At 43.5% G+C, this 27,568-nt stretch overlaps 1 protein-coding gene across 2 annotated transcripts in view; it reads left to right on the plus strand.

Moving 5' to 3' along the window:
• DSCAM (DS cell adhesion molecule) overlaps positions 1–27,568 on the plus strand; it is a 738,786-nt gene that overhangs the window by 689,042 nt on the left and 22,176 nt on the right. For both annotated transcript variants that reach the window (XM_053565720.1, XM_053565721.1), the window contains 3 exons: positions 3,686–3,716; positions 10,707–10,822; positions 14,768–14,917. In XM_053565720.1, coding sequence (XP_053421695.1) covers positions 3,686–3,716; positions 10,707–10,822; positions 14,768–14,917 — 297 coding nt within the window. The remainder of the gene's footprint in view (positions 1–3,685; positions 3,717–10,706; positions 10,823–14,767; positions 14,918–27,568) is intronic.

A 27,568-nucleotide genomic window follows, 5' to 3' on the forward strand; every position in this document is an offset into this window, starting at 1 on the left:
CAAGCAAGGGGGTGGCAGCCACGTGGGAATGCGACTCGGGGCGGTGCTGTCATCGTGTACAGGCAGAAGGTGGTCGGAGGATTCCGACACAGGAGGAGGAAGGGGCTTCTCACAACTGCATGTGTCCTCAGGAAATCTTTGCGGGGCTTCACTGTGTGCCAGGGACTGGGCTTTGCCTGGAGATAAAAACCAAGGGGCCATGAGAGAGGCCTCCTGGAGCCGTCGGCACAGTGCCGGCTGGGTGGGCCACACTGGAGCAGCGCAGGGGCCAAGATGCAGGGCCAGGCACAGTGAAGGGCCCCGTGGGAGCAAAACTATGCAGTCTCTGCAGAAAGTGGCAAGTGCAGGATACTCGAGAGAGGCTTAGAGGCCACATGGGAGAGACAGGAAAGCCGGAAGGCAGCTAGGTCCTGCACGGGAGGCCGGGCTCTGTGCTGGCGAACGCTGTTGTAGTGTAGTCCTTTGGATGGTCTCCAAGTACGGGTGTGACTCCGTAAGAGGGTTTCAGATCTGTCACCCTTCCTCCAGTGTGGGTATCACTCAGCGAGCTGAGACTGGGCTCGGCCAGACCAGGGAGGGGGATGTTGACTAGTTAATGGATTTGGACTGAGGAGAGAGGAAAAAAAGCAAAAGTCCCACAGGGACGTGTTATGGGGAGACCCACAGACTTGAAGGCCGGTCAGTGTCGGAGGGGGAGGAGGTGCACCCTTGGTGTCCACACCGTGGGAAGTGGCCGGGGGCCGCAGCTCTGGATCCGGGCAGACAAAGCCCAAGTTCACGTGTCTCTGAGACGCCGCAGAAGGGATTCCAGCATTCACGGGAGGCTGAGCTGAAACATCTTCACTATGCTTAAGATTCTGTGGCTCCAGGACTTTAAAATTTTTCTTAAATTTGTCCCAGCTCATCTTCCCACCCCTAAACAAAAGCGTGTCTGGGTGCGATCTGGCTGTCCCCTCTTTACACTCTCCCAGTGTGCCCAGGCCTGTGTCAGCCCTGGTGTCTCTCCCAAATATGATTCCCACTCTGCCTCTGAACAGATCACTGAAAGTCCAGACACCTCAGCTCTCCCCAAACGTGCTTCCGTGTCCTCCCAGACTACTATTCCTGTTATTTGTGCCACCAGACACCCCCGTTCTGTACATCCCAGGCCCATTTCCTGGACTCCCTGTCCCCCAACCCTTCTCACATTATAATGTCACCCTCACGCTCCCAGTCTCTAATCCAGCCCTCACAGCCTCTCACCTGGAGCCCTGTAAGAAGCTGTCATGAAGTGCCCATCCTCAGGCCCACCCTGAGCACTCCTGATGGGTGCTACCAAGGACCCCCTCACCTCTGCGCTCCTCTTTCTCCCCTCCCCTTAGCCCAGGGAAAAGCTTTCAGAGCATGACCAGAAATAAAAAGTCACATCTACTTAGCTCTTAAGTGTCCAGATGTCCCCATCTTCTGGGCCACCACCCTGGCGACTTTCCTGTCCAGCTGCACTGACCTGCTGGCTCCCTCCTGAGCCGCCCGATTCCAGTGCACATGGATGCCCTGTGTGGGTGCCTGCACATCCTGTCTGAGCTCCCCCACCCCACACGCCTTCATGGCAGGGTCAGTCTTGTGTCTCTTTTCAGACGATGCTGTCCTCAGATCACCTCTCCCAGGCACCCGGCACCCACTGTGGGTCCCTGGGCGTCCCTGAGGAGGCGACTTCTGGCCCTCTCTGTGCATAAAGAGCCTTGAGGAGAGTGGTGAAGGGTTGGGCTATGCACGCCCATGTGGCTGCAACCACGGGCTGGATGTTTCTGGGTCTCAATGGCTATGTTTCTAAAATGGACACACTAATTCCCTGGCAGAGGCTAATATGGAAGGGGCCTAGGACAGCAGTTCTACTGTCATGGGCACAGTCCAAACTTCTAGTGAGTGTTCAACCGTCACCCACCCGCTCCACGCTCACGCCCAGCTGTCACCTGCACATCCAAACCCCAGCTTCTCAGCTGGTGCAAAGGTGAACTCACAGAAGAAGTGAATTCCTGTTAATACAATTTTTCTCAAATTTTCAGACAAAATCAGAAGGAAGACATAGGAGCTAAGACTGAAAGAGAAGGGAAGGGCCAGGAAGTGATAAGTACCAGGAAGTGTTGTCTGAAGTGGCTCTGGGCGCCCAAGCCTCTGGGGAGCCTGAAATCCGGGAAGACACCTGCTGGTGACAGTCCCGGGGAGTCTGCACAGAGCTGTGCGGCCGGCTGTGGGCGGCTTGGTGCCCTGCAGTTCCTCAGTTGTTGGTAGCAACAAGCACAGGAAAAGGCGGATCAAGATGGGCGAAGTAAGGCAGGCAGTGGGTTCTGACGCGAGCCGAGGGTGAGGAAGCCCTGTCAGTGTGAGATGTTTAACCCCTGGGGTTTGTCCCTTCTCGTTTAGAGTATTGTACCAGCCACCGCTGGCTTGTTACACGGAGCTGATTAATTCCAAGCTTCTGGTGTTGGATATAGATCGATGGTCTCTGTGACTGTCGAATCCCTCAGGGACACAGGAAACGTGTTCTATTCGCTGTGTCTTTGAGGATAAACGTACAGACATGAGCTGGAAGTTGGTGCCGCTTTGCTCTTGTCAATTTGCACATGGATGGGGCAGACAGGACCATTCTGTGGGCCAGACTGAACCCATCTGTGCACAGAGCCTGGCCCCATTGGGGGCTTGCCATGGGATCAGGCATAGCGGGCTTGAGGAACTGAGCTTGGGTTCAAGGGGCACTAGCCCCGGTGGTTTTTCTGTGACCACTCACATTGCTCAGTAACAGGAAGCTGCTCCCCAGCCTAAATTGACCACATTTAAATGTCAGCCCCCAAAAGAGGGAGCTGGAAATGCCCCAGCATACGTGTGTCGTCACTACAGAGCCTGTCCTGCGGTTAGCTGAGGCCATTTCCAGAAAGCTCCGTTCACTGCACTGTATACGTATGAACATGACTTTTTAGCAATGAAAAGGAAAAAAAGAAGGCTTTCATGTTCTAGAGGGAAAAAATCATTTTCCAGGACAAAATGTGTGAAAAGAATAAATTATATTTTAAGGAAAATGAGAATTACAAAACAATGCCACCAAAAAAGTAGATTTTTTTTTTCTATAACATTTTTAGGCAGGAGTTCTTCTGTCCGGAGTAGTAATCAGGTCTTGGTAAACGATGTCCTCAGAGAAAAACTACAATTTTATTTGTGAATTTGAAACACACACTAAGTTTCCAGAAGCAGCGATCAGCCTGCGGTACTCAGAGATCTATAGTAACGCCATTTGTAAGTCATTTCCAGTGTCGTAAGCTTTTTATTTCTGATATCTCGATGACAAAAAAGAGCAGGTTGCAGGACATAAATGACTTACTTTCAAAATGTTCACTTTTCAGACTGCTGAAAATAAAATCAGGTTCTAGAAGTGACTAACAAATCAATTGTAATAAATCTTTAATAAAGGTCTGAGAATTTCATGTCCACAGAAAAGTTCTGATATCTTTTGTAATTTAAAAAGGAGATATAAAAACAGTCCCATGTAGAAGAAACAAGGAATCCATAAACCTCTAGGTTATTAGTGGTGGTCTGGGTATCAAAATTGAAAGTGGCTGTTGTCATCTAACTGAAGAATCTTTGTCATAAACGCCTGAGTGGATGTTAATGAGTTATTTATCATGTACTAATATGAACTTTCTTTCCCCAGATGCGAAGAGTTTAGCTGAAATGCTCATGAGGTAAGAACAAGAGCGAACACCGAGCTATCATGTGTAAAAGAACAATTGTGAACTTGCCTGGTAGTTTCTTTGATTTTTAAAGATGACATTCTGTGACTGATAACACTTCTTTCTCTCTGGCAATTTCCATTTGCATTCCAAAGTAGCCACGTGCTGCCCCATTATAGATGTAGGCACTGAACGATGCGCTTGTATTTTCAGATGTGCCGTCGGTAGATGGTTCATTGGCTGAGCTCAACCAGGGGTATGTTTCCTTTAACCCAGGAAGAGAGAGACACGTTATAAGTAAGCAGGTTTAGTTTTGTTTCCAGCCAAACATACTCTTTGTGAGGTGGGGCCTGCCTTCCAACGGGTAGCCAAGTTAAAAGAAAACCACAGAAGGAAACAAGCTGTGCTCCTCAGGCACCATGGGCTGCCTCCTGTCCAGTCCCACAGCACTGCCTGGGGGTCCCGTCACACCATTAGGAGGACCCTGCAAGGTGTTCCTTGTGAAGATGAGTGGGTGACGGCATTTGAATAAGTAAGAGAATATTCACAACCACAGAAGACAACAGGCCCCTTCACAACTCCACCTTTGCACGTCACTGGGTCTGTAAGAGGCAAGGATGTGATGAGAAGGATGTATGTCCCTTCTGTGTCCCCAAACACCATTTTCCACTCAGTCTCCTCTCCAAACACGTGGCTTCTTTATGCCTGTGCCATCCAACCTCCTTGCTCTGCAGAGCCAGACCAGTCTGACATTAAGCATTTACACGTATGGATTAATTGACTGTCATGTTACCTCATCCTTATGTTTGTATTTTAAGCCTTTCATAGTGTAATGATCAAATGAAAAGTGAAAAATAAGTAAGGAAAATGTCAGGGCTCTGGCAGAGAACTTGACACTGTCATTTTAGGATGATTTGTGTGAGAGAGGAAGAGGATGGGTCTCTTCCTGGGACCATCTCACCACAGCCGGCAGGCCCTTCCTCCCCAATCTGTACACTCAAAATTAGCCCTCCTGTGTTATTCACAAAGGGCCTGCGTTCCACATCCCCCAACATCCTGAAGCGCAATGCAGACACCAAATATCCCTGGCAGGTGCATTCCATTCCCCCAGCTGTCTCTGTCCAGCCAGCCTGTATTTTAAGACATTGTTGATCACAGGTACAACAGTGAGTGATAGGGTGGGATCAAGGTGAGTGTGGAATGTACTTGGCGTGAGTGGCTGGATGAAGGTTGGTACCATCTGCCACGATCAGGAAACCAGGCAAGATGTGGACTTTGCGTGTTGTCGGAGCCCGGGTTGCTGAAGGTGCTGATGAGAATGAAGTAACTAAACTTGAGACTTCATCAAGAACTTCTTACAGCTCCAATTCCTCAAAACCTAAACTTAACCAAAACTTACCTCAGATGAAATAGATAATCTGAATAGTCCTATAACTGTTCATAAAACTGGATTTATAGTTTAAAAACCTTCTGAAAAAGGAATATCCAGACCCAGTTCGTTTCACTTTCTTAAATTCTTAACATTTAAAGAAGAAATGACACCAATTTAAGACAATCTCTTTGAGGAGAGGGAAAATATTCCAGCTTATTTCGAGGCCAGCATCACCCTGATAGCAGTGATGGTATAAACATTTAATGTAAATTTTCCCTCTAAGCACCATATATTTTGATATGTTATATTTTCATTTTGTTCAATTAAAAATTTACTTCTACTTGAAACTTACCCTTTGACCAATAAATTATGTGGTCAAAGTGTTTTGTATAATTTCCATGTATTTTGACTTTTTCCTTTTCTCTTTCTGTTGATTTCTACCTTAATTTTGTTATGACCAAAAGGCATAGTTTATATTATTTCAGTTCTTTTAAATTTATTAAAGGCTTATACCTCACTGGAAAAAAAGAAAGAGCCACTTGGGTCCTGTTGCATAGGCTTTAAAAACATGAATTAGTTAATCACCTTACAAATGAGGCAATTTCACAAAAATTTAGCTTTGCAACTTCTCTTGGAAAGGAGCTGGCCACAGCTGTGTCCCAGCAGTGCTGGAGACATACACAGGGCCCCTTGAGACTGGGGATGACTTTTGCTCACCATAGCAGCGCCTGGCCCCTGCCCATCCTGGTTCCACTTCACCAGTTTGTAACCCAGCAGGGCTCCTGCAGCCCCACACCAGGGAGCTTGCAAGCCCCCCTGCTTTGCTCCAGCCCTCCCTCCCCAGTCTGAACTCCCTCCCACCTTGCCTGCCCCTCCTCACCTACCACACCTTCGCCCCAAGGCCAAGACCCTTGGGTAAGTTTTCCCAATGTGCTCAGCATTTATTCAGTGAGGATGAGTCCCTTTCCCTTTCTCCTGACATCCCAGAATGCGTCCCTACTCCTCATCAGCCCCTGAGCCAAGCCTTAGAAAGCACCCTCTACTCCAGAGCAATCGCTGCCCCTGAGCATCATCTATTGATGGGAGCCAGAGTCAGTCCTGCTCTTTGAGGTTGACAGTTGCCAATCAGGAACAGTTAAACCAGCAATCACTACCACTTAAAACAGTGAATATGCTTTCCCTTCAAAAGGTGAAGGTGATTGAGAAGGAAGAGCGTTCCCATGCTCCTCGAATAGGTGGGTTTGTATGGGATTAATTCAACTCAGGAAAGTTCAACTGAATCTCATTCTGGCAGACGAATGGGTCAAACAACCATCTGGTCGATTCAGAATCGACCGTATTTCCAGTGTGCCCAGGGGTCCAGGCAAGTCATGTCCATTGGCGTAGAAAAGGATATTGAATTGCTGCCCCTGATCTCAGCTCTGTTTTCTCTGGAAACCTGGGAATTGGTGGTCTGGTAACATGAGGGGGACATGGGACCACAAGCCTGTGTTCTGAGTTCCATGTGACCTCCAGAACTGTTTCCTTAATCAAAGAAAAGGAAAGAAAATCAAAACTGTTCCTATCTTTATTGTTCTGTGATCGATCGAGGTGGAAGTAACATTTATTTTCCAACCGTGTTCCACCAAGAAGTATCAGCACATTGCGGCAGGATTAGCCGTTCCAGGCCAGGAAGGCCCCTGGGACCACAGGACACAGACGGCCTGGGCCCCAGAGGACCCGTCACTGGACCCCGTCCCATCACTATGCTTCATGTGATATCCACCCCTCATGGAAGCAGATGGCCCCAGAGAGGAGAGAGCCTGCATCACCACTCCCAGATAGAATGATTGTTCTTATATGTCAAGACAAGCTTGTTATTTTAAAATGTCATACTAGCCTCATAAGAGGTGAGAGTGGCTTGCTCTAAAAGTCTAACCAACACTTGTTTAAGGTCCAAGAATTAGGAATTAGTAAGAGAGCTGGTTTTAAGCAGAGAACGATTCAAATGGAGAAGTTGCTTTGGCTTTTATAATGTTCTTTTTTTTTTAATGAGAAATTAAAGGCAGATTTTTTAAAAATTAATTTCAATTGGAACATCTTTGGGTTTTGGCCAGTAAGATTTCTGGCTTGCAAATTTAGGCACACCTTTCTTAAGGATACTAAAAAGTAACAAAATGCTATTTTAAAATCATTCATTTAAAGCAGATGTTACAAGGCCAGGGTTCTGCCTTTAAGCTAAATTTTGTCAATTCTAAGACTCCTGTTTTCTTCTTCACATTTTTTAAATACACATAATAAAACATATTCACTTGAGTGTTAGAACAAGCTATGTTCCTAACAGTCTGACTGTTATTCTACACTAAGGAAGGTTCTGTATGGTGTCTGGGGGTAAAGGGACTGTTGGTTTCTTTCCCCCACAAACATTAAGGTAATATTAAGATTTGAAGAGTTGCAGTGATGCGAGTGGCTGAGCTGGGAAACTCTCTGCCTTGTAAACTACCCTCCACTCTCCCTTCCTCTATTTTAATCAGACAAGCAGATGGCAAGTGGATGGTCCAAGATTACATTTTACTAATAACTAATATATTTAGCATGATCCTATACTATACAAAAGATGCAATTTTGCTTCCACAGTGAAACATTCAGACTCTTTTTCAGGGTCACAAATGAGGTTTCTTCAAACAACTTTTTAGAATGTCTACTGCTATTCTAATAACAGAGAATCATCCTTTATGTAACAATCAATCATTGTTTCTCGGCCTTTTGGCTCAGAGCACGTGTATATAACAATCTATTATCAACTATGGCAGCAAATATTAATATAATGAAACAGCTTATTTTGGACCTCCACCCTTTTAGAATGAGAAGGATACCACTGTCCCGAAGCAAAGCCTTTCAGGACATGCCACTCAGCTCACATCTTACCTCCCAAATAACATGATTCATTTAACAAATACTGTATTTAGTGAGCACCAACTGTGGTCTCATGCTGTTCTATGGACATACCAGAAGCAGAACAGATGAAGAAAGCCCCTGTGGAGTGTATGTTCCAGTGAGAAAGATAGACAGTGAATAAGATTCAGCACCAAATGCGTCTAATGGATTCAATATATGCTAAAGAATAATTAAGTGCCAAGGAGGAAAAATTAGCGCAGAATGGGGACAGGCGTGACCTGGCTCCATTGAAGGGTGGATCTGAGTTTGGCCTGGCCAGAAGGACAGGACCCGCCACGGGGCTTTAGGGAACAGTGGGGGAGGATGTTCTAAGTAAACAGAACAACAAATGTGATGGGAGGGAAGAAAAATGAGCCCTTGAACCTCAAGATATATTAGGCCGTTTTCCTGTGATCTTTCAAGGAGCAGGAGAAAGGCACCTCCAGCTTTGATTGTACCAGGTGGCAAGGTTTCGTCGTAGTGTGAATGCGGAGCCAGTTGCAGTGGTCAGCGGGCAGCATTTACCTTGCTTCCTGCAGCGGCCTGCAAGCAGACCCCTCAATGTTGTTGAAGTGTAGCCAGCACTTGGTGCTCATTGCTATTTAATGGAGCAGCCGCTGGCTGCCTCATAACTATTCATGACGAGCAGGAGAACTAGCTCACACTTCTATTTTTGGTGCAGGGACAAGCCCAAGTCCCTAGTGAAGTTTCTAAACAGATCTTTCAGATATTCACAGAGGAGTAGTTCCCCATATGTTTTTGTGGAAATGCAACTCATCATAAATGACGTCAATGCAGACCCCTGAGCCCCCCAAATGGTCTTCCTTTTACATGAGTATTTGAATTTTTGCATTCTTCTCTTTTCTTTTTGTTTTTCACCACAAACAAAATAAGTTAGTTAAGTTAGTAATTTGAGCAAGTATGGAGACCCTGTGGGAAAAAAATCAGGCCAAAACGTTTGAATTGGGATTCTGCGTAATTAGCATGATCTAGGTCCATAACCCAGTTACTTGTCTGCAGAGCAAGAAATCTGGTTCAAGGTGAACTTCTAAGCAGGAAATGTTGCACCTCTCAGAAGTCGTCTTTTTCATAGGATGTGTTCGTTATGTTCAAATGAAGAGCAAGCCCGGGCTTCCCTAGGCAGACATCTAGAAATACTTGAGTGAACTTGTCCTTAGTATTGTTGAGTCTGAGACTGGGTGAACAAGTCCTCGTTGACAAAGACAGAGCTGCAGGGCAGCGGCTGGGGCTCCGTGGGAATGCTGGGCTGGAGGGGAAGTATCTCAGACGTAGCATGCATACGCCCTTTCTTGTTCTCTGTCAGAAGTAACTAACACAGAAGTCAACCATCATGGAGTGAACTAGGCTCCAGAAATCTTCCTCAAAACCCAGTTATAACCTAAGAATATGGGGAAGGGGAGAGGGAGGGGAGGGAGGGGGAGGATGGTGGAGGGAGGGTGATTGGTGGGATTACACCTGCGGTGCATCTTACAAGGGTACATGTGAAACTTAGTAAATGTAGAATGTAAATGTCTTAACACAATAACTAAGAAAATGCCAGGAAGGCTATGTTAACCAGTGTGATGAAAATGTCAAATGGTCTATAAAACCAGTGTATGGTGCCCCATGATCGCATTAATGTACACAGCTATGATTTAATAAAAAACAAAAAAAAAATCTAATCAGCTTTCAGTGAGGTAAAAAGGCCCCACAAGTGTTCGGGTTATTAACTGATACTCACCAATCTCGTTTATCTAAGAGTGAGCACTAATGACTCAAGGAACTGTGAGTCAAATTATAAAGTTTTATTAAAATGTTTTCTCTAAAAAAAAAAATGCAGATGTGGACAATTGTTGAGCTGGATTTATAGACGCCATAGATTATGTCATTGATTAAAATATCTGACGGCTGCTTCCAAGAGGATGTTTCTGTCAACGTCCTTTTAACATTTAGTAAGCTCTTATAATTCTGTAAATACTGAACAACTCTCCTTCTAACATGGATTGCTAATTGAGGCTTTTATTGACTTTTAAGATTTTTGTGCACTGTGGAGATTTTGCTTTTACTGCAGGCTATAACTGGATATGATTATTCCATGCGGTTTACTACCTATTTTCATTTACATTGAGAGAACAGCTCACTCTAAGAGCAATTTTCTGGTACACAAATTTTGAGATAAAATTATTACAGTAATTGCTTTTGTTTTTCCTTTTCTGAAATGCACTACCAGTTAAGAAAACAAAATTAATGTCAGGGAAGCTAACAAGGTCTGTGATTTGTTACTGAAACAAAAATAAAACAGCACCAGATATAAATGCAAATCCATTAGTAAAACCCCATCCAATGAACAGCCGGCGCCTCTGATTTCTTCCTGTCATGGCTTGCAGTGTCTCCCATCGACAAATAAAAATATTGCTGGTTTTGAAATCACTTTTCATTTGTTCCATCCAGCTTTAACACAAGAAATGGGGCACTTTTAAAGGTTCTACTGGTATGGAATCAATCGCCATTAATAATTTGTATTTTCTTAACCTCCCCATTCTGATGAAATATAATATTAATAAATAGCATTTGAATTAAAGAAAAAAAATTTCGTATCATGTACCTTCCCCTTGCCCTCGTCCCCAGGAATTTGTACTATTAGAGGATAAAGGAAGTTGGCACAAGGTCGCATTGAGCTGTGTTTGTTAACGGGTCCCCGATCTCATCCCCAGTAAGAATACTCGGACTTCAGACACCTTGAGCAAGCAGCAACAGACCCTGAGGATGCACATCGACATCCCGAGAGCTCAGCTTCTGATCGAAGAGAGAGACACCATGGAGACCATCGGTAAGGTGCCCCTTGCTACACAGTGCAATGTGGCTTCCATGGACGTGCCTTCTCAGCCCCAGCCCTAGGGCGTGGGAAATACTGCACGGGCAATTGTCTCGAGTGCTATGTGAGTACAGAAGTTAGAAGGCAGAGAGCTGCTATTGTGGAGAATAATAAGTACTTGAAAATGTACTTATTACAGGTTTCACTTACATACAGCTTGGCGGTCATCTGGGACAGGAGGTCCCCAACTCTAAGCCACTTTGAGTCTTTTCTGGGGAGGCTTGTTGATGCCCCTGCAAAGATAACATCTGTGACAAATGCTCAGAAACCCAGAGGGCTGCACAGGTTGAAAATCTACTCTCTGCTCTCCTCACAACTCTGCTTAAGCCAGCCTTAACCAGATGCCATTGTACAGAGCATCCTCCCTCCATCCTGGCACCACATAAACATCCTGGGAACCTGTCCTTCATAGCACTTGGGGAAACACCCAGCGCACTGGTTTCACTGTTTTAGAGAAGCCCTTGAGAGATTTTGTGGCTCATTCACCCAGAACCCAGGGGACTTGACTCCAGCCAGGCTCTTCTCACTCAAAGGCCCTGTTCCACATCTATTCCAGAAACAGAGACTTTATGTTTTCATTGCAATAATAAGCAGAATAATAGCTAACATTTCTCCATAGCTCTCAAAATGCCGCACGCTTTCACAAGCACTTTCGTGTGCATTATTTTATTTAACATATGAAAAAGGGACTATTTTTGTAACTGAGATGTAGAGAGATTTGTGTAGCTTGCCAAGGTCACACAGACAGGAGCAGAGCCAGGGTCCCATCCGGCCACCTGCTTCACTGCCATGCCATCACCCCCCATCGCCACCTGCTTCCACACCAGCAGGCTACTTCCAAGAATGCCTTGCCTCAAAAGTACCCTGAACTTTCCAGTATCTGTGGAAACATACTCTGTAGTAGGTTCTTGAGCTGCCTCTTTTCAAAGTTCTCTATTTTTGTTTTGGAAGGTGTTTGCTGACCCCATCCTGTCCTGGGCAACCCCTTTCCGGTGGTCTGGATAAAACCCCTGACTCCACCACACACCCCAGCCCCCTTCTGCTGGGAGCAAGAGGCCATCTGGGCAGAGGGCCTCCTCCTCTCCTGCTCCACCTGCCAGTGGAGACGACTTAGCCTTATGGATCCTAAATTCTAAAGCCTGGGCTGCCCTGGTGGGTTCACATTTGGTACAAGCATAGAAGCACCTAGGGAAAGGCTGATCAAGTCCAATGTCCCCCCAATCTACTGATTTCAGTTCAATACTTAGCACCCACATTGTGTGAGAAGGCACAGCCTGCCCTCAAATGCACAGGATTTCATTAACTAGCTCTTTTGAATACCTTTTCATATTCAGAGGTAGGCCTGGAATCCTTTATTTCGCTCAGTAGATTGGGCATTGAAACATAAGCTCAAAAATCAAAATGGAATTCCTTTAACCGTGTGCTGTTATAAGCCAAAGCTTTGAGCTTGTGATTTAATTTAACCCTTCTAAGCAACATGTGACAAGTTTGTTACTTTGGCCACTGAGATGTAGAGGTCAGGTAATTTGTGGAGGTAACATTGGAACCACGATGGTCCCACCATAACATAGTTACCATATTTGCGACATGCCATTCATTAGGTGCGACGCCTATAGCACAGTAGTTACAGCACCAGCCACATGCACCGAGCCTGGCGGGTTCGAGCCCAGGCTGGGCCAGCTAAACGACAATGACAACTGCAACCAAAAAATAGCTGGGCATTGTGGCAAGCGCCTGTAGTCCCAGCTACTTGGGAGGCTGAGGCAAGAGAATGGCTTAAGCCCAAGAGTTTGAGGTTGTTGCGAGCTGTGATGCTACAGCACTCTACTGGGGGCAACATAGTGAGAGTCTGTCTCAAAATTTTAATTAATTAATTAATTAATTAATTCAAATAAAATAAAATTCTCTTTAAAAAAATAAATAAATTCCATTCATTAGATTTTCTCATAATTCTATAGAAAGCTCTTAAAATAGACACTTGGATGGAATCTGTGAGTGGTGCTGCCAGGACCTGGTCCTTGCTGGCTTAAGACCAGAGAAAGCCTGTCAGTCATTTCTGTACAGAACAATGACTGTCAGTGGCAAATGCACCACAGTCCATGCAGGACCATCCCCCACCAAGAGTGATTTACCCCCTGGTGACTCCTGACAGTTGCTTAATGGCATTTTCTAATTATTGGGGAAGCTGAACTGTAGTGCTTTGAAACACTCTGGGCTCTGACTATAAGAATCCAATATTAGAGGGCCATTAATCTCAGCCAGAATGAAGGGCTCCCCTCACCAGCTGACAGCTGAATTTCCCAGAGAAAGTGCATAACCCGGCCCTCAGGTCAGCTGGTGCGCTCTCGCGGGACTGCCTTCTAGAAACTGCAGCGCACCCACGTTATTAGTGAAAGACAAGTGTGGACGTGCGGCCCCTGGTCCATCACAAGAAACTGTAGAGAGGAAGACCCTCTCTAAGGGGTCAAGTGACGGCTGAAGGGCTGGACCTCCAAGCCAAGCCCCAGTGCCCACCGTGGTGCCAACCTGCACTGCAGCCCATGCTGGGCTCTGGGAGGCTGGCAGACATCTTGGCAGCCATCTCCCTATTTCTCTGCCAAGAAATTTTATTCTGACTTCAAGAGGCTTTCCTTTCTGCCAGAGCTTGAGTAATTGGATTGTGTAGGGTTCATTCTGTTCAGAGCCTTTTTTGGGAACAGCAGCCTCACCGGCTGTTTACGACTTTCACATCCCTGTGGTGGGGTCAGGGCAGGCTGTAGCATGGTCCTGCTGGCTGATACACACAGGGGACAGCAATCTGGCTGCAGTCCTTGTAAATTTAGGAAAACCCCGTGTATGCTAACCAAAGTTTCCTTTGGAGTCAAAAAGCTCTGACAAAACTGAAAAGTATCACAACAAAGTAATGAAAATCCTGACAGCACCGTACGGTGCATCTTAGAATGGGTACAGGCGAAACTCACTAAAGGCAGAATACAAATGTCTACATACAATAACTAAGAAAATGCCATGAAGGCTACGGTGAACAGTTTGATGAGAATGTTTCAGATTGTATATGAAACCAGCACATGTACCTCTTGATTGCACTAATGTACACAGCTATGATTTAACAATAAAAAAATAAATAAATAAAAACAAATTTGTAGAACATCAAAAAAAAAGAAAATCCTGACAGCCAAATAATGGCATTGCTCAAGCAGCTGCTCCTTCCCCCAGCACGAAAATGCTCAGACTCCACCTGAACCCAGACTCCCGCCTCTCCCACCTTCAGGGGCCTGCCCTACTCAGGCCTTGGAAATCTGACAGGGGGGTCATCTTAGGAGAAGTCAATTGAGAGATGCTCCAGAGAGAGATGGGAGCTCGTGAGAGCTGGGAAGAAAAGGAACACTCAGAGAGGAATTGGTACTGGAAAATGGGCTTTTCTCTTCCGTTATTTTTGTTCCCTCCAAACATGTGCCAAGTTCAGAATGAGAGCCCAGCCCAGTATGGAGCTCTCTGCAGTGGCGTCATCCCACAGCTGCAAACAGGGACCCATTTTGATTGGCAGCCTTGTCACTGAGGGGTGACTATGTCTCAGATGAGCTTTTGACAAACACATAAATCCAAAGCTCTATTAAAGGGCAGTACCACAAGAAGGCTCCTCAGATCAATGTTTGCTTAATGACAAGAGACCGAGCCCAGAGAGCAGAGTGCCTTCTCTTCACGTCCACCACCATTCCCAGCCCATGCTCCAGACGTCCACACTACGCATCGGCCTCTGTTTCTCACACTCTAGGGTAACACTGAGGCAGCCTTGAACTTGGAGTCATCTTTGTTGCTTTCAAGGAGGCCCTTACTGCTGTTGTCATGAGCAGTAACTCAAAGGGGATAATCGTGTTTGTTCTGTGTCTGCCTGTTCTGCAGATGACCGCTCCACGGTCCTGTTAACGGATGCTGACTTTGGAGAGGCAGCGAAGCAAAAGTCCCTGACAGTGACCCACACGGTCCATTACCAATCTGTGTCTCAGGCCACTGGGCCCTTAGTGGATGTTTCAGATGCTCGGCCGGGAACAAGTGAGTGGTCAACATTTAAAATGTGTGGGTGTTATCAATGCCAAAGACATATTAACATTCTGTCTCTGTCAAACAAAAATGAGGGGCTTTTCAGGCCTGTGCCTAAGAAACAAATAGGTACTATAATGTTTGTAATTGGGATGATGAGTTTTTATTGTCTGATCTTAGCTGCGATTAAAATTATGTCAGGTGAAGTCAATAACTCTTGGTATTGGCGTATTATGAAAAGTGCTAGGAATTTCAAGTCAATTTTATTTTTTTTTTAATGTGGGTAACATAGGAAAAGGAGAAGGTATTTAACATTAGTGTGTGCCTCATGTGTGCCAGTACTGAAGCAGAAAGACCACGTCCTATATATATTCTTTGCAACGACCCAATACGATGTGTGTTCATAAAGTAGATATGTTTTAAAGATGTGAAACTGAGTCTCAGAAAGGTCAGGGAAGCAGCCCAAAGATGTACATATATGTAAGCAGTGAAACCAAGAGTCAGCTGTAGGTCTGCCTGTGCTCAAAGTTTATGATTTTCCCCTTGAACACACTATTTGAGAAAAATTATAGTTCCAGCTAATCTGGAGATTATTTTTTACAAATATTAATATGTAAATATTAATCTAGAGATTAATTATAGTCCATCTAATCTGGAGATTATTTTTGCAAATATTAATATGCAAATATTAGTCTAGATTAATTTGTGTATTAATCTATTTGCATGCATAATACATGGAAATTAATTACTGCGATGAAGTTAAATCCCTCAGTATCTGTGTAGAGCTTAATAATTAGACATTCTTGTTTTCCATAATTGAAATTATTCCTAAATCTCTTTAAAGAGTGAGAAATTGATACCCTGATTATTATCGTTTTGGAAGCTTTGATGTCTAGCTATCGAACCTCTACTGACTTTCTTTGCAAAAATTCAGGTTCTTAGAATAGTGTGTTATCATTAGGAACATAAACATTAAAATGTTAAAAATTTGTCTTCATAAATTCTAGCTTGTGAAGCTCACTGTGTAATACAATGGGCTTCCTGAAACAAACTGGTTGCTTACTAAATGACATTGTAACATACAGAAAATAATTTTAACAAGTATTAAAATTCATTTAAAAACAATTTAAGGCAAGCATAAAACAAAGTTTATTGAGGAAGAAAAAGATAGGCTTACAGAGCAAGATACAGGTTTATACAGCAAGGTGCATTTGCCATAGGCAGGGAACGGACCCCGTTGTCACGGCAAGTAGGCAAAAAGGCCTGGAAAATGCTTTTAAAACATGCTAAAGAATGTTTTGACTTCTTCCTATTTACTAACCTCACCTCCTTCCTCCTTGATGACAAGCTAGAATTTATGAAGACAAATTTTTAACATTATAATGTTTTATGTTCCTAATAATAACACACCATTCTTTTTTATTATTATTATTGTTGGGGATTCATTGAGGGTACAATAAACCAAGTTACACTGATTGCATTTGTTAGGAAATGTCCCTCTTGAAATCGCGTCTTGCCCCCAAAAGGTGTGGCACACCAAAGTCCCCACCCCTCCCTCCTTCCCTCTCTCTGCTCTCCCCTTCCCCATCCCCCACCGTGACCTTAATTGTCATTAATTGTCCTCATAATCAAAATTGAGTACATAGGATTCATGCTTCTCCATTCTTGTGATGCTTTACTAAGAATAATGTCTTCCACTTCCATCCAGGTAATACGAAGGATGTAAAGTCTCCATTTTTTTTAATAGCTGAATAGTTTCCATGGTGTACATATACCACAGCTTGTTAATCCATTCCTGGGTTGGTGGGCATTTAGGCTGTTTCCACATTTTGGCGATTGTAAATTGAGCTGCAATAAACAGTCTAATGCAAATGTCCTTATGATAAGAGGAATTTTTCCTTCTGGGTAAATGCCCAGTAATGGGATTGCAGGATCAAATGGGAGGTCTAGCTTGAGTGCTTTGAGGTTTCTCCATACTTCCTTCCAAAAGGGTTGTACTAGTTTGCAGTCCCACGAGCAGTATAAAAGTGTTCCCTTCTCTCCAGATCCACGCCAGCATCTACAGTTTTGAGATTTTGTGATGTGGGCCATTCTCACTGGGGTTAGGTGGTATCTCTGGGTGGTTTTGATTTGCATTTCTCTAATAGATAGGGATGATGAGCATTTTTTCCTATGTTTGTTAGCCATTCGTCTGTCTTCTTTAGAGAAGGTTCTATTCATGTCTCTTGCCCATTGATATATGGAATTGTTGGCTTTTTTCATGTGGATTAATTTGAGTTCTCTATAGATCCTAGTTATCAAGCTTTTGTCTGATTCAAAATATGCAAATATCCTTTCCCATTGTGTAGGTTGTCTCGTTGCTTTGGTGGTTGTCTCCTTAGCTATACAGAAGCTTTTCAGTCCCATTTGTTTATTTTTGTTGTTTTTGCAATTGCCATGGCAGTCTTCTTCATGAAGTCTTTCCCCAGGCCAATATCTTCCAGTGTTTTTCCTATGCTTTCTTTGAGGATTTTTATTGTTTCATGCCTTAAATTTAAGTCCTTTAATCGTCTTGAATCAATGTTTGTGAGTGGAGAAAGGTGTGGGTCCAGTTTCAGTCTTTTATGTGTGGATATCCAGTTCTCACAACACCATTTATTGAATAGGGAGTCTTTCCCCCAAGGTATGTTCTTGTTTGGTTTATCAAAGATTAGGTGGTTGTAAGATGTTAATTTCACTTCCTGGTTTTCTATTCAATTCCAAATGTCTGTCTCTATTTTTGTGCCAGTACCATGCTGTCTTGACCACTATGGCTTTGTAGTACAGCCTAAAATCTGGTATAGTGATGCCCCCAGCTTTATTTTTATTACTAAGAACTGCCTTAGCTATACAGGACTTTTTCTGGTTCCATACAAAACGTAGAATCATTTTTTCCAAATCTTGAAAGTACAATGTTGGTATTTTGATAGGAATGGCATTGAATAGGTAGATTGCTTTGGGAAGTATAGACATTTTAACAATATTAATTCTTCCCAGCCATGAGCATGATATGTTCTTCCATTTGTTAATATCCTTTGCTATTTCCTTTCTGAAGATTTCATAATTTTCTTTATAGAGGTCCTTCACCTCCTTTGTTAGGTATATTCCTAGGTATTTCATTTTCTTTGAAACTATGATGAAGTTATGTCCTTAATTAGCTTCTCATCTTGACTGTTATTGATGTATACAAAGGCTCCTGACTTGTGGCCATTGATTTTATATATCCTGAAACATTACTGTATATTTTGATGACTTCCAGGAGTCTTGTGGTTGAGTCTTTGGGATTCTCTAAGTATAAAATCATGTCATCAGCAAAGAGGGAGAGTTTGACCTCCTCTGATCCCATTTGGATTCCCTTTATTTCCTTGTCTTGTCTAATTGTATTGGCTAGAACTTCCAGCACTATGTTGAATAGTAAAGGTGACAGAGGACAACCTTGTCTGGTTCCAGTTCTAAGAGGAAAAGCTTTCAGTTTTACTCCATTCAGTAAAATATTAGCTGTGGCTTTGTCATAGATAGCTTCAATCAGTTTTAGAAATGTGCCGCCTATGCCTAGACTCTTCAGTGTTCTAATTAGAGAAGGATGCTGGATTTTATCGAATGCTTTTTCTGCATCTATTGAGAGGATCATATGGTCTTTATTTTTGCCTCTGTTAATATGGTGGATAACGTTTATGAACTTGTGTATGTTAAACCAGCCTTGCATCCCTGGGATGAAACCTACTTGATCATGATGTATAACTTTTTTGATGATAAGCTGTAATCTATTGGCTAGGATTTTGTTGAGAATTTTTGCATCTATATTCATGAGTGAGATTGGTCTGAAATTCTCCTTTTTAGTTGGGTATTTTTCCTGGTTTTGGTATCAGGGTGATGTTTGCTTCATAGAACATGTTGGGGGAAGATTCCTTCCTCCTCAATTTTTTGGAATAATTTCTGCAGTACAGGAATAAGCTCTTCCTTGAAGGTTTGATAGAATTCTGGTGTGAAGCCATCTGGACCACGGCATTTTTTGTTGGAAGCTTTTTTATTGTTTCTTTAATCTCAGTGCTTGAAATTGATTTGTTCAGGAGCTCTATTTCTTCCTGGCTGAGTCTAGGGAGAGGGTGTGATTCCAAATATTGATCCATTTCCTTCACATTGTCAAATTTCTGGGCAAAGAGTTCCTTACAGTATTCAGAGATGATCTCTTGTATCTCTGTGGCATCAGTTGTTATTTCCCCTTTATCATTTCTGATTGAGGTTACTAGAGATTTTACTTTTCTATTTCTCGTTAGTCTGGCCAATGGTTTATCTATTTTATTTATTTTTTCAAAAAACCAACTCCTTGTTTCATTAATTTTCTGAATGATTCTTTTGTTTTCAATTTCATTGATCTCTGATTTGATTTTGGATATTTCTTTTCTTCTACTGAGTTTAGGCTTAGATTGTTCTTCTTTTTCCAATTCCATAAGATGGCTTGTGAGATTGTTGATGCGCTTTTTGTTTTTCAAATGTAGGCATCTAAAGCGATAAATTTTCCTCTCAAAACTGCTTTTGCAGTATCCCACAGGTTTTGGTAACTTGTGTCTTCATTGTTGTTATGTTCAAGGAAGTTAATGATGTCCTGTTTTATTTCGTCCTGCACCCATCTGCCATTCAACAGAAGTTTGTTTAATTTCCATGCCTTTGTGTGGAGTTGAATGTTTTTGTTAGAGTTGAGTTCCACCTTTAGTGCCTTATGGTCTGAGAAGATACAAGGTAAAATTTCAATTCTTTTTATTTTGTTGATATTTGTTTTGTGTCCTTGGATATGATCAATTTTGGAGAAAGTTCCATGGGATGATGAAAAGAATGTATATTCCTTATCTTTGGGATGGAGTGTTCTATGTACATCTATTGAGCACAGTTGTTCTATGGTCTCATTTAAATCTCTTATATCTTTGTTTAATTTCTGTCTAGCTCTGTAAGAACAGTGTTAAAGTCCCCTGTTATTATGGTATTATCAGATATTATATTGCTCAGACTGAGTAAGGTCTGTTTCAAGAATCTGGGAGCATTTAAATTGGGTGCATACATATTTAGAACTGAAACATCTTCTTGTTGTATTTTTCCCTTGACCAATATAAAGTGACCATCTTTGTCCTTTTTTTACTTTAGTTGCTTTAAATCCACATGTATCTGAAAATAAGATTGCAACTCCTCTTTTCTTCTGAATTCCATTTGCCTTAAAAATTGTCTTCCAACCCTTGACTCAGAGTTTTAATTTGTTTTTTGAAGCTAGGTGTGTTTCCTGCAGACAGAAAATGGATGGCTTGTATTTTTTAATCTAGTCAGCCAATCTATGCCTCTTCAGTGGGGAATTCAAGCCATTAACATTTATTGAGATAATTGATAAGTGTGGTTAGATTCTATTCATCTTATTTTGTGAGAGTCCATTGCTTAGTTTTATCTTTTGCATCAGTGTGGAAGTTAGGTTCTGTCCTTTAATTGCTGTGTTCTTACTTGGCTGCTGATCCATTGTGATGGTCAGTGTGTAGAACAGGTTGAAGTATTTCCTGTAGAGCTGGTCTTGTTGTGGCAAATTTCCTCAATGTTTGTATATCAGTAAATGATTTGATTTCTCTGTCAATTTTGAAGCTTAGCTTAGCAAGATATAGAATTCTGGGTTGGATATTGTTCTGTTTAAGTAGATTAAAGGTAGATGACCATTGTCTTCTTGCTTGGAAAGTTTCATTAGAGAAGTCTGCAGTCACCCTGATGGATTTGTCCCTGTAGGTCAACTGGCGCTTACTCCTGGCAGCTTGCAGAATCTTTTCTTTTGTCTTGACTTTGACAGGTTCATCACAGTGTGTCTTGGAGAAGCTCGATTAGAGTTGAGGCGACCTGATATCCCTCTGAAAGGAGTGTGTCAGAATCTTTGGTGATACTTGGGAAATTTTCATTTATAATATTCTCTAGTATGGCTTCCATTCCCCTGGGGCATTCTTCTTCCCCTTCTGGGATTCCTATAACTTGTATGTTTGAACACTTCATAAAGTCCCATAATTCTGTCAGTGAACGTTCTTCTTTCTCTCTCTTCTGCCTCTTTAACTATCTGAGTTATCTCAAAAACTTTGTCCTCTACCTCTGAAATTCTTTCTTATGCATGGTCTAATCTGTTGCTGATACTTTCTATTGCATCTTTAAGTTCCCTAATTGACTGCTTCAGTTCCTTCAGCTCTGCTATATTCTTTCTATATTCTTCATATCATTCATCTCTTATTTGATTCTGTTTTTGGATTTCCCTTTGGTTATTTTCCACTTTATCAGCAGTTTCCTTCATTGTTTCCATCATCTCCTTCATTGTTTTCATCATGTGTATTCTAAATTCCCTTTCTGTCATTCCTAACATTTCTTTATAGGTGGAATCCTCTGCAGTAGCTACCTCATGGTCCCTTGGCGGGGTTGTTCTGGACTGGTTCTTCATGTTGCCAGGAGTTTTCTGCTGATTCTTCTTCATGAGTGATTTCTTTTATCTGTTTTCTTGCCCTAATTTTCCTTTCACTTCCTCTTGCTCTTTATGTTGCCATACCTATGGACTAGGGTTTCAATGAGTGCTTTTGGTATAGGACCAGAAGGATGAGAAGGTTGAAGAGTGAGGGGCATAAAAGAAAGAAAGAAAAGAAAGAAAGAAAGAACGAAAGAAAGAAAGATAGAAAGAGAAAGGATAGGGGGTGGGTAAAAGGGCATATTGACAAAAAGAAGAGAGGCACAGAAAGAGGGAGACAGAGCAATATAGGTGTACAGTAGGGTACTCTGACCCAACTTTAAAAAAAAACCCAAGCTCTGGGGGTGCTGGGTTGGGTGGTTTCCTTGAGGTCAGCAGCTCTTTGCTAGCCTGATCAGACACAGTACCCCACCTTTACCAAGTAGAGAGGAAAGACAAAAATGCTATAAATCAAACCAAAACAGGCAAACCAAAAACTTTAGAGGATAAAATTGGGGGAAAAACAAATAATAGGGGTAGAAACACTAGCAAAAATGAAGTTCTAATTATTGAGAAAAGAAACAATGGGAAGTTGTATTTAAACTAGAAAAATAGGGAAAGAAAAGAAAGGGAAAAGGAAAAGAATAATCTATAGGGAAAAGGTTGAAATTAAAAAACAAAACAACAACAACAACAACAAAACAAAGCAGTATATATATCTTGCTGAATACTGTCTGGGCAACAGTTGGTCTTCTGGGGTATGAGATGTTAATTACAATGCTGATACAACTGGAGGCCTCTGCTGATTTCTCAAACCCCACAGGGTGGAGACCTTAAATCTCTCCTCAGCCCTCTTAAAAGGCACTTTAAACTTCTAAACTTGGCTAAGCAGAAGCTTTCCCAGGAAAGCGCTTATCACTAGGGTCACTGCTGAAGTAGCTATCTACTTACCCAGTGATAACGTACTATTCTAAGATAGATATGATGAAACATTCTAAGCACATGAACAGGGCATGAGTGAGAATTAGCTCTGCAAAGGGCTGTGGCTGAGATGGGCTCTTAGAAAATGATCCCTGTGCTTTGACATCTGTTAGGACCTGCCTGGTCTAGCTTCCAGCCACTTCAGGACCCTGCTCAGATGGGTTTCTGAGCCACTTTTTGCTGTTCCATCAGGATAAGGTCATACAGACTCTGAAGGGATTTGACTTTTGGATGGGTGAATCTTTAGCAACATGTCTTTGGCCCAGTCAACACGGACGTTGTTGAAGACAGTAACAGGAGGGCAGGAGGAAGACAGACAGTAGGTCAGGCGCCCACACAGCATATGTAGCCATTTGTGTGCACCTGATCATCCAGGCTCCCTGCTTAAAATACTCATTCCAGTTGGCACCTGTGGCTCAATGAGTAGGGCACCAGCCCCATATACCAGGGGTGGCAGGTTCAAGCCCATCCCCAGCCAAACTGCAACAAAAAATAGCAATGCATTGTGGCAGGTGCATGGGGTCCCAATTACTCGGGAAGCTGAGGCAGGAGAATCACCTGAGCCTAAGAGCTGGAGGTTGCTATGAGCTGTGACATCACGTCAGTCTACCGAGGTGACAAAGTAAAACTCTGTCTCTAAAAAATAAAAACTCATTCCAGGGCGCCACCCCAGAGATTCTGGCCCAGGAATCTCCATTGTAACAGATATCCTGGATGATTGTGATGCTGGTTGTTTGCACTCCTCTCTGAGAAGCACTTCCCCAAAGGTCAGTTATGTATCCCGTGGATGCAGGAGGATATGTGAGACAGCCAGGCAGAATTTCTCCCGCCAAGTCATTTCTTTCTGCTCAGTAAAAATCAACATGCCCTTCCAGTCCCCGGCCAGTGATCAGCAAGCAGCAGAGAAATACACAGAGGCCGGTCGTAAGCAGTTAGGACAGGAGCACAGGCAGCAAGGAGGACTGGCCGGACAGGAGGATAGGCAGGAAAGCCAGAGCATGGATAAACTTCCAGCAGGACAGTGAGCCCCAGAAAGATGGGAAGTTGATTTGATGACACCTAACATATCAACAGAGTCACAGCAGGGACTGTAAGCCAGTGGTTGGTGAGTGGCAGGCAGGAGGCATATGGGAGGGACAGGCGTGTGTGTCTCTGGTGTCCACTTGGAAGGGCGGCTGGGAAAGGCTTTCTTTGCACATGTGGCTCAGTGCTCTGTGGTCAGAATCCATCATGCGTAAGATGCAGAAAGATGTTCATCTCATTCTAACAGGGAAAGGTGGACTTCGAACAGAGGACTGAAGTATTTTTCATCTCTCCATAAATATTAGATAGAAGTAGAACAGAATGAAGTGACGGCGAATCAGCGGGGTATCGGGGGTGTAAGGGGGGGCTGCCATAGATCTGAGTCATTTGGGAAGACATCCATTGAGAGACAGGCGTGGACCAAGACCACGGCCACCGCAGGAGCCAGCCTTCCAGGTAGAGGGGAGAGGGACAGAAGCAAAACGCTCCCAAGGTTCCCTGGGTGTTGGGGTGGAGAGGCGGGAAAGTGCTCAGGGCCCAGACAGAGACACAGCTGTTCCCTCCGTGTAGGGCCTCAAGAGCCTGCATCACACGTGTGCACGTCATTCTGAGAGTGATGGGAGGCTCTCCTGGGGGTAGCCGGATGGTCACACGGCACCATGACAGCTTCAAGAACAAGGTTTCTTTCCTTTGTGATGAACTCCACTGTCTAATGTGCGCTACTCTCAGGCACAGCTTCTCGCTGCATCAGTCTCTGGCTCTCATCAGGTTCTTCATCTGGCATCTGCAGGACAATCCGTATTGGTAAAACCTCCACAGGATGGTTCTTTAATTAAATATTTCTCTGGTACCACAGTGTGAGGGACTGACAGCATTCCCTTTCTGATTTAGAATCAGAAGCGGTGGAGGACTGGCCCCATGGCAGCTTCAGAAGGCTGGAACCCATGAACTTTCTGAAGCCCGGTCCCCTACTCACTTCTGGTGCCCAGAGCTTCCTCTCCATCCAGGTGTTACACCGTGTTAGCGCCCTCCCAGGGACCAGGTCCTTCTCTCTGCAGTGTGGCAGATTTGCAGAGATTCATCCACATTCTCTATTTTCTCAACTACAAAAGACTTTATTATTCTATTTGATATGTTAGAACTGTTGTCACTGCAGGAATTCTTTATTTTTAAGAAGAACATCTAAAATATGTTGTTTATACATTAAAATGACTGTGTGACTATGATATAGAAGTTATGTTTGTAAGCATTTCATTAATTTGCCAAAGAGTTGCAACAAATTCTTGTGAGGATGGGAGAAATCACAACAGTTTGCCATTTGTCTGTGTCAGTGTGTGAAAACACACCCTGGGCTGTGTCTGGGGTTGTGTTTACTTCTCTGTCTGTCCTGCAGGTTGTGATGGCACTTGAAAACCAGGACTCCCTTTATGTCCTTATCCTCAATGCAAGCCCAAGTGTCTGACACACAGTAGGCATTCAGTAAATAAATACTGATCAGCTATCAAATCATACAGCTGAGCAATGGGAATAGAAAAGAAAGAATGTTGAATAGTTTAAACAGGATGTGGACAATTGGTTCATTCCACTCTGGCCTCTGTCTCTGGAGATCCCTGGCCATCTGGGCACTCAGGTGCCCTCCCCCGCCAGAGGTGTCTCTTTCAACACCTGCATAGTCCCTGCCGGACGCCCTGCAGGGGCTGACCAACAGGACCATTAGCTAGGAGGGCTCGAGCCAGCTATTCTGCTTGCAAAAGGTATGAAGACATATGAAATATTAAGTATTAGGCTTGAAATTTTTTTGTCTTATTTACCTGATTCATTCATGGAGAGGGCATTTACCAAGCACTCGTGATATACGTAGTGCTGAGCTGGGAAATGAATAGGACACAGCTCCCCTTCTTAGCACCTCTACGATTCAGTTCCTTTCTTCATAACAAACATTCTCTATCATCTAGTTTTATGATTTTTAATAGGTATTTTTCTGTTAAACCCTCCAAATTGAATCTACAGCCTTCCTGATCGACCCACTAAATCAGCGGTTCTCAACCTGTGGGTCTTGAACCCTTTGGACTTATTAAAGGTTCTCAGCATCAGGAAGGTTGAGAACCACTGCACTAAATCTCCCGCCTCCGTCTTCACCATAAAATCAGGTGTGCTTCTTCATGCCTGGCCAGCTGTGTGCTGTGCAGGAACCACAGCAGGGCAAACCATGGTTTACTGAACCCTTCCCACATGCCCAGATGCTGCAGCACCTTAATCTCACAACAGCTTTGAGTGAGTGGTGATGCCACTCAGTCTCAGGGAGCAGGGAATTAGGCACATCCAATGAGATCGCTTGGCCAGTTACACAGCCAGCAAGCAGGGAGCAGAACAGGCCTCCAGACCAGGCAACTAGGGCCAAAGCTGTCACCCTCAGCTACTCTGTGGTGCCTGAGCCAGAGCCGATGCTATGAAAAGGGTATGTCGGAACTAAGGGTAGACTTCACACCTGTGTGCATTAAATAACAAGAGCTTACAACATAGATTGAATCTTTATTGTTGAGACTTCGCAAAAAAATTAACAACAACAACAAAAAAGCTACACACTCTGTCACCCAGAATGGTTCTAGAGAGAGTCCTGGGAGAAACTGGCTGGTGTAGAAGGGCTGCATCCAGCATCAGTATGTGGTACTTGGTGGTTAAATGGGGAATGTTCAGATCTGTCAGTTGCATCCTCCGTGTGGGACAACTGGCAAATTCTTCTTGCAGAGCCGAGCCCTCAGCATCTGTGAGGTTTGGGAACCAGCAGCAGAGAGGAGAGCAGATGAACATCGTGATCACAGCGCACATGACATGTTTTGCAACTGCATTATCCACAAAATCCTTTCTTATCCCAAATTCAGGATAATTAAAATAATTTGGTTCAATAGGCAGAAGCTTAATTCGAGCCCAGACCCCGTGTTGAGAGGCCAAGAACTATTTATATCACTTACCCTCTAATGGATCAGCCGTTAGCAAGCATGATGCTTGATCATGAAGTTTATTTGTATTAGAATGTGGACAAGCCCCACAAAACCCTTTCTGTGCAGGGGCCGTAAATCCCAGCATTAATTTGCTTAGTAGATGGGCTAGTGCAGGGGTTTTCAACCTTCCTAATGCTGCGACCCTTTAATACAGTTCCTCAGTTGTGGTGACCCCCAACCACAAAATTATTTTCATTGCTACTTCACAAGTATAATTTTGCTACTGTTATGAATCGTAATGTAAATATCTGATATGCAGGATGTGTTTTCATTGTTACAATGGGATAGCGACCCACGGGTTGAGGACCGCTGGTAGTGAGTTACACAAGTAGCCTACCCAGTGGAATCCAAGCAGAAATTTCATTTTAGCTGCTATCTCAGGAGCCATCCTAGAACAGAGTTCAGCTCAGGTACAAAACAATGGCTCCAAAAACCTGATTCTTAAAGAAGTGTGTCAAGTACCCCAGCATTCTATATACTGAGACAATTTTAACTGCAAGTGCCTGTTTAGTGCAGAGCAGGCCTGCAGGCTGTGGTTCAGGAAACTGATATCATGACCTATATTTTCAACATTATCAGGCCACTGGTAAAACTGTCCTCATCTGGAAACGAAAAAGAGATAATGAACAAAATTAACTTGAGACGAGTTCAGGCTTTGAATGTAGACCGACACATGCAACTTTCCCCAGGGAATTTTCCAAATAGGGTGGTCTCACCTGGGAGAGAGGTGGGAAGTGAAGATCTCTGCTCCACTACCAGAGGGGGTGGAGCTCAGGGGAGGCTGCAAGGTGAGAGTCTGGGGTATTTAAGGAAATAATCGTATTCCTGAAATGTGACTAGCAGGGCTCCTCTACCCCAGATATCCACACCAGGGGCAAACATGCTCAGAGCCATCCATCGTTACCTTGGCAAGAAACTTAAAGAAGGATAAAAATGAGAACCCTTGAAACTTATGTAAGGGTTTGGATAATTTCTTAGAAAAGATTCATTAGCATTTAAATAACGAGCTCCACTTACCAAAGTCGATAGTGCCTGGAAGACATTTCGCCTCCTGCCTGTCATACTGTTTTCCTGTCTCTTTGAGGACCTCTCTCCTAGCGTTTCAGAAAAGCTGCATGATTATCATTCACACCCTGTTATGTAGAGAGCTGGGCATGGCTCATTTACATTCTAATCAAGGCAAAAAGAAAA

This window comes from Nycticebus coucang, chromosome 16 (assembly GCF_027406575.1).
Source record: "Nycticebus coucang isolate mNycCou1 chromosome 16, mNycCou1.pri, whole genome shotgun sequence".
In the NCBI taxonomy this organism is placed as follows: domain Eukaryota; kingdom Metazoa; phylum Chordata; class Mammalia; order Primates; family Lorisidae; genus Nycticebus; species Nycticebus coucang.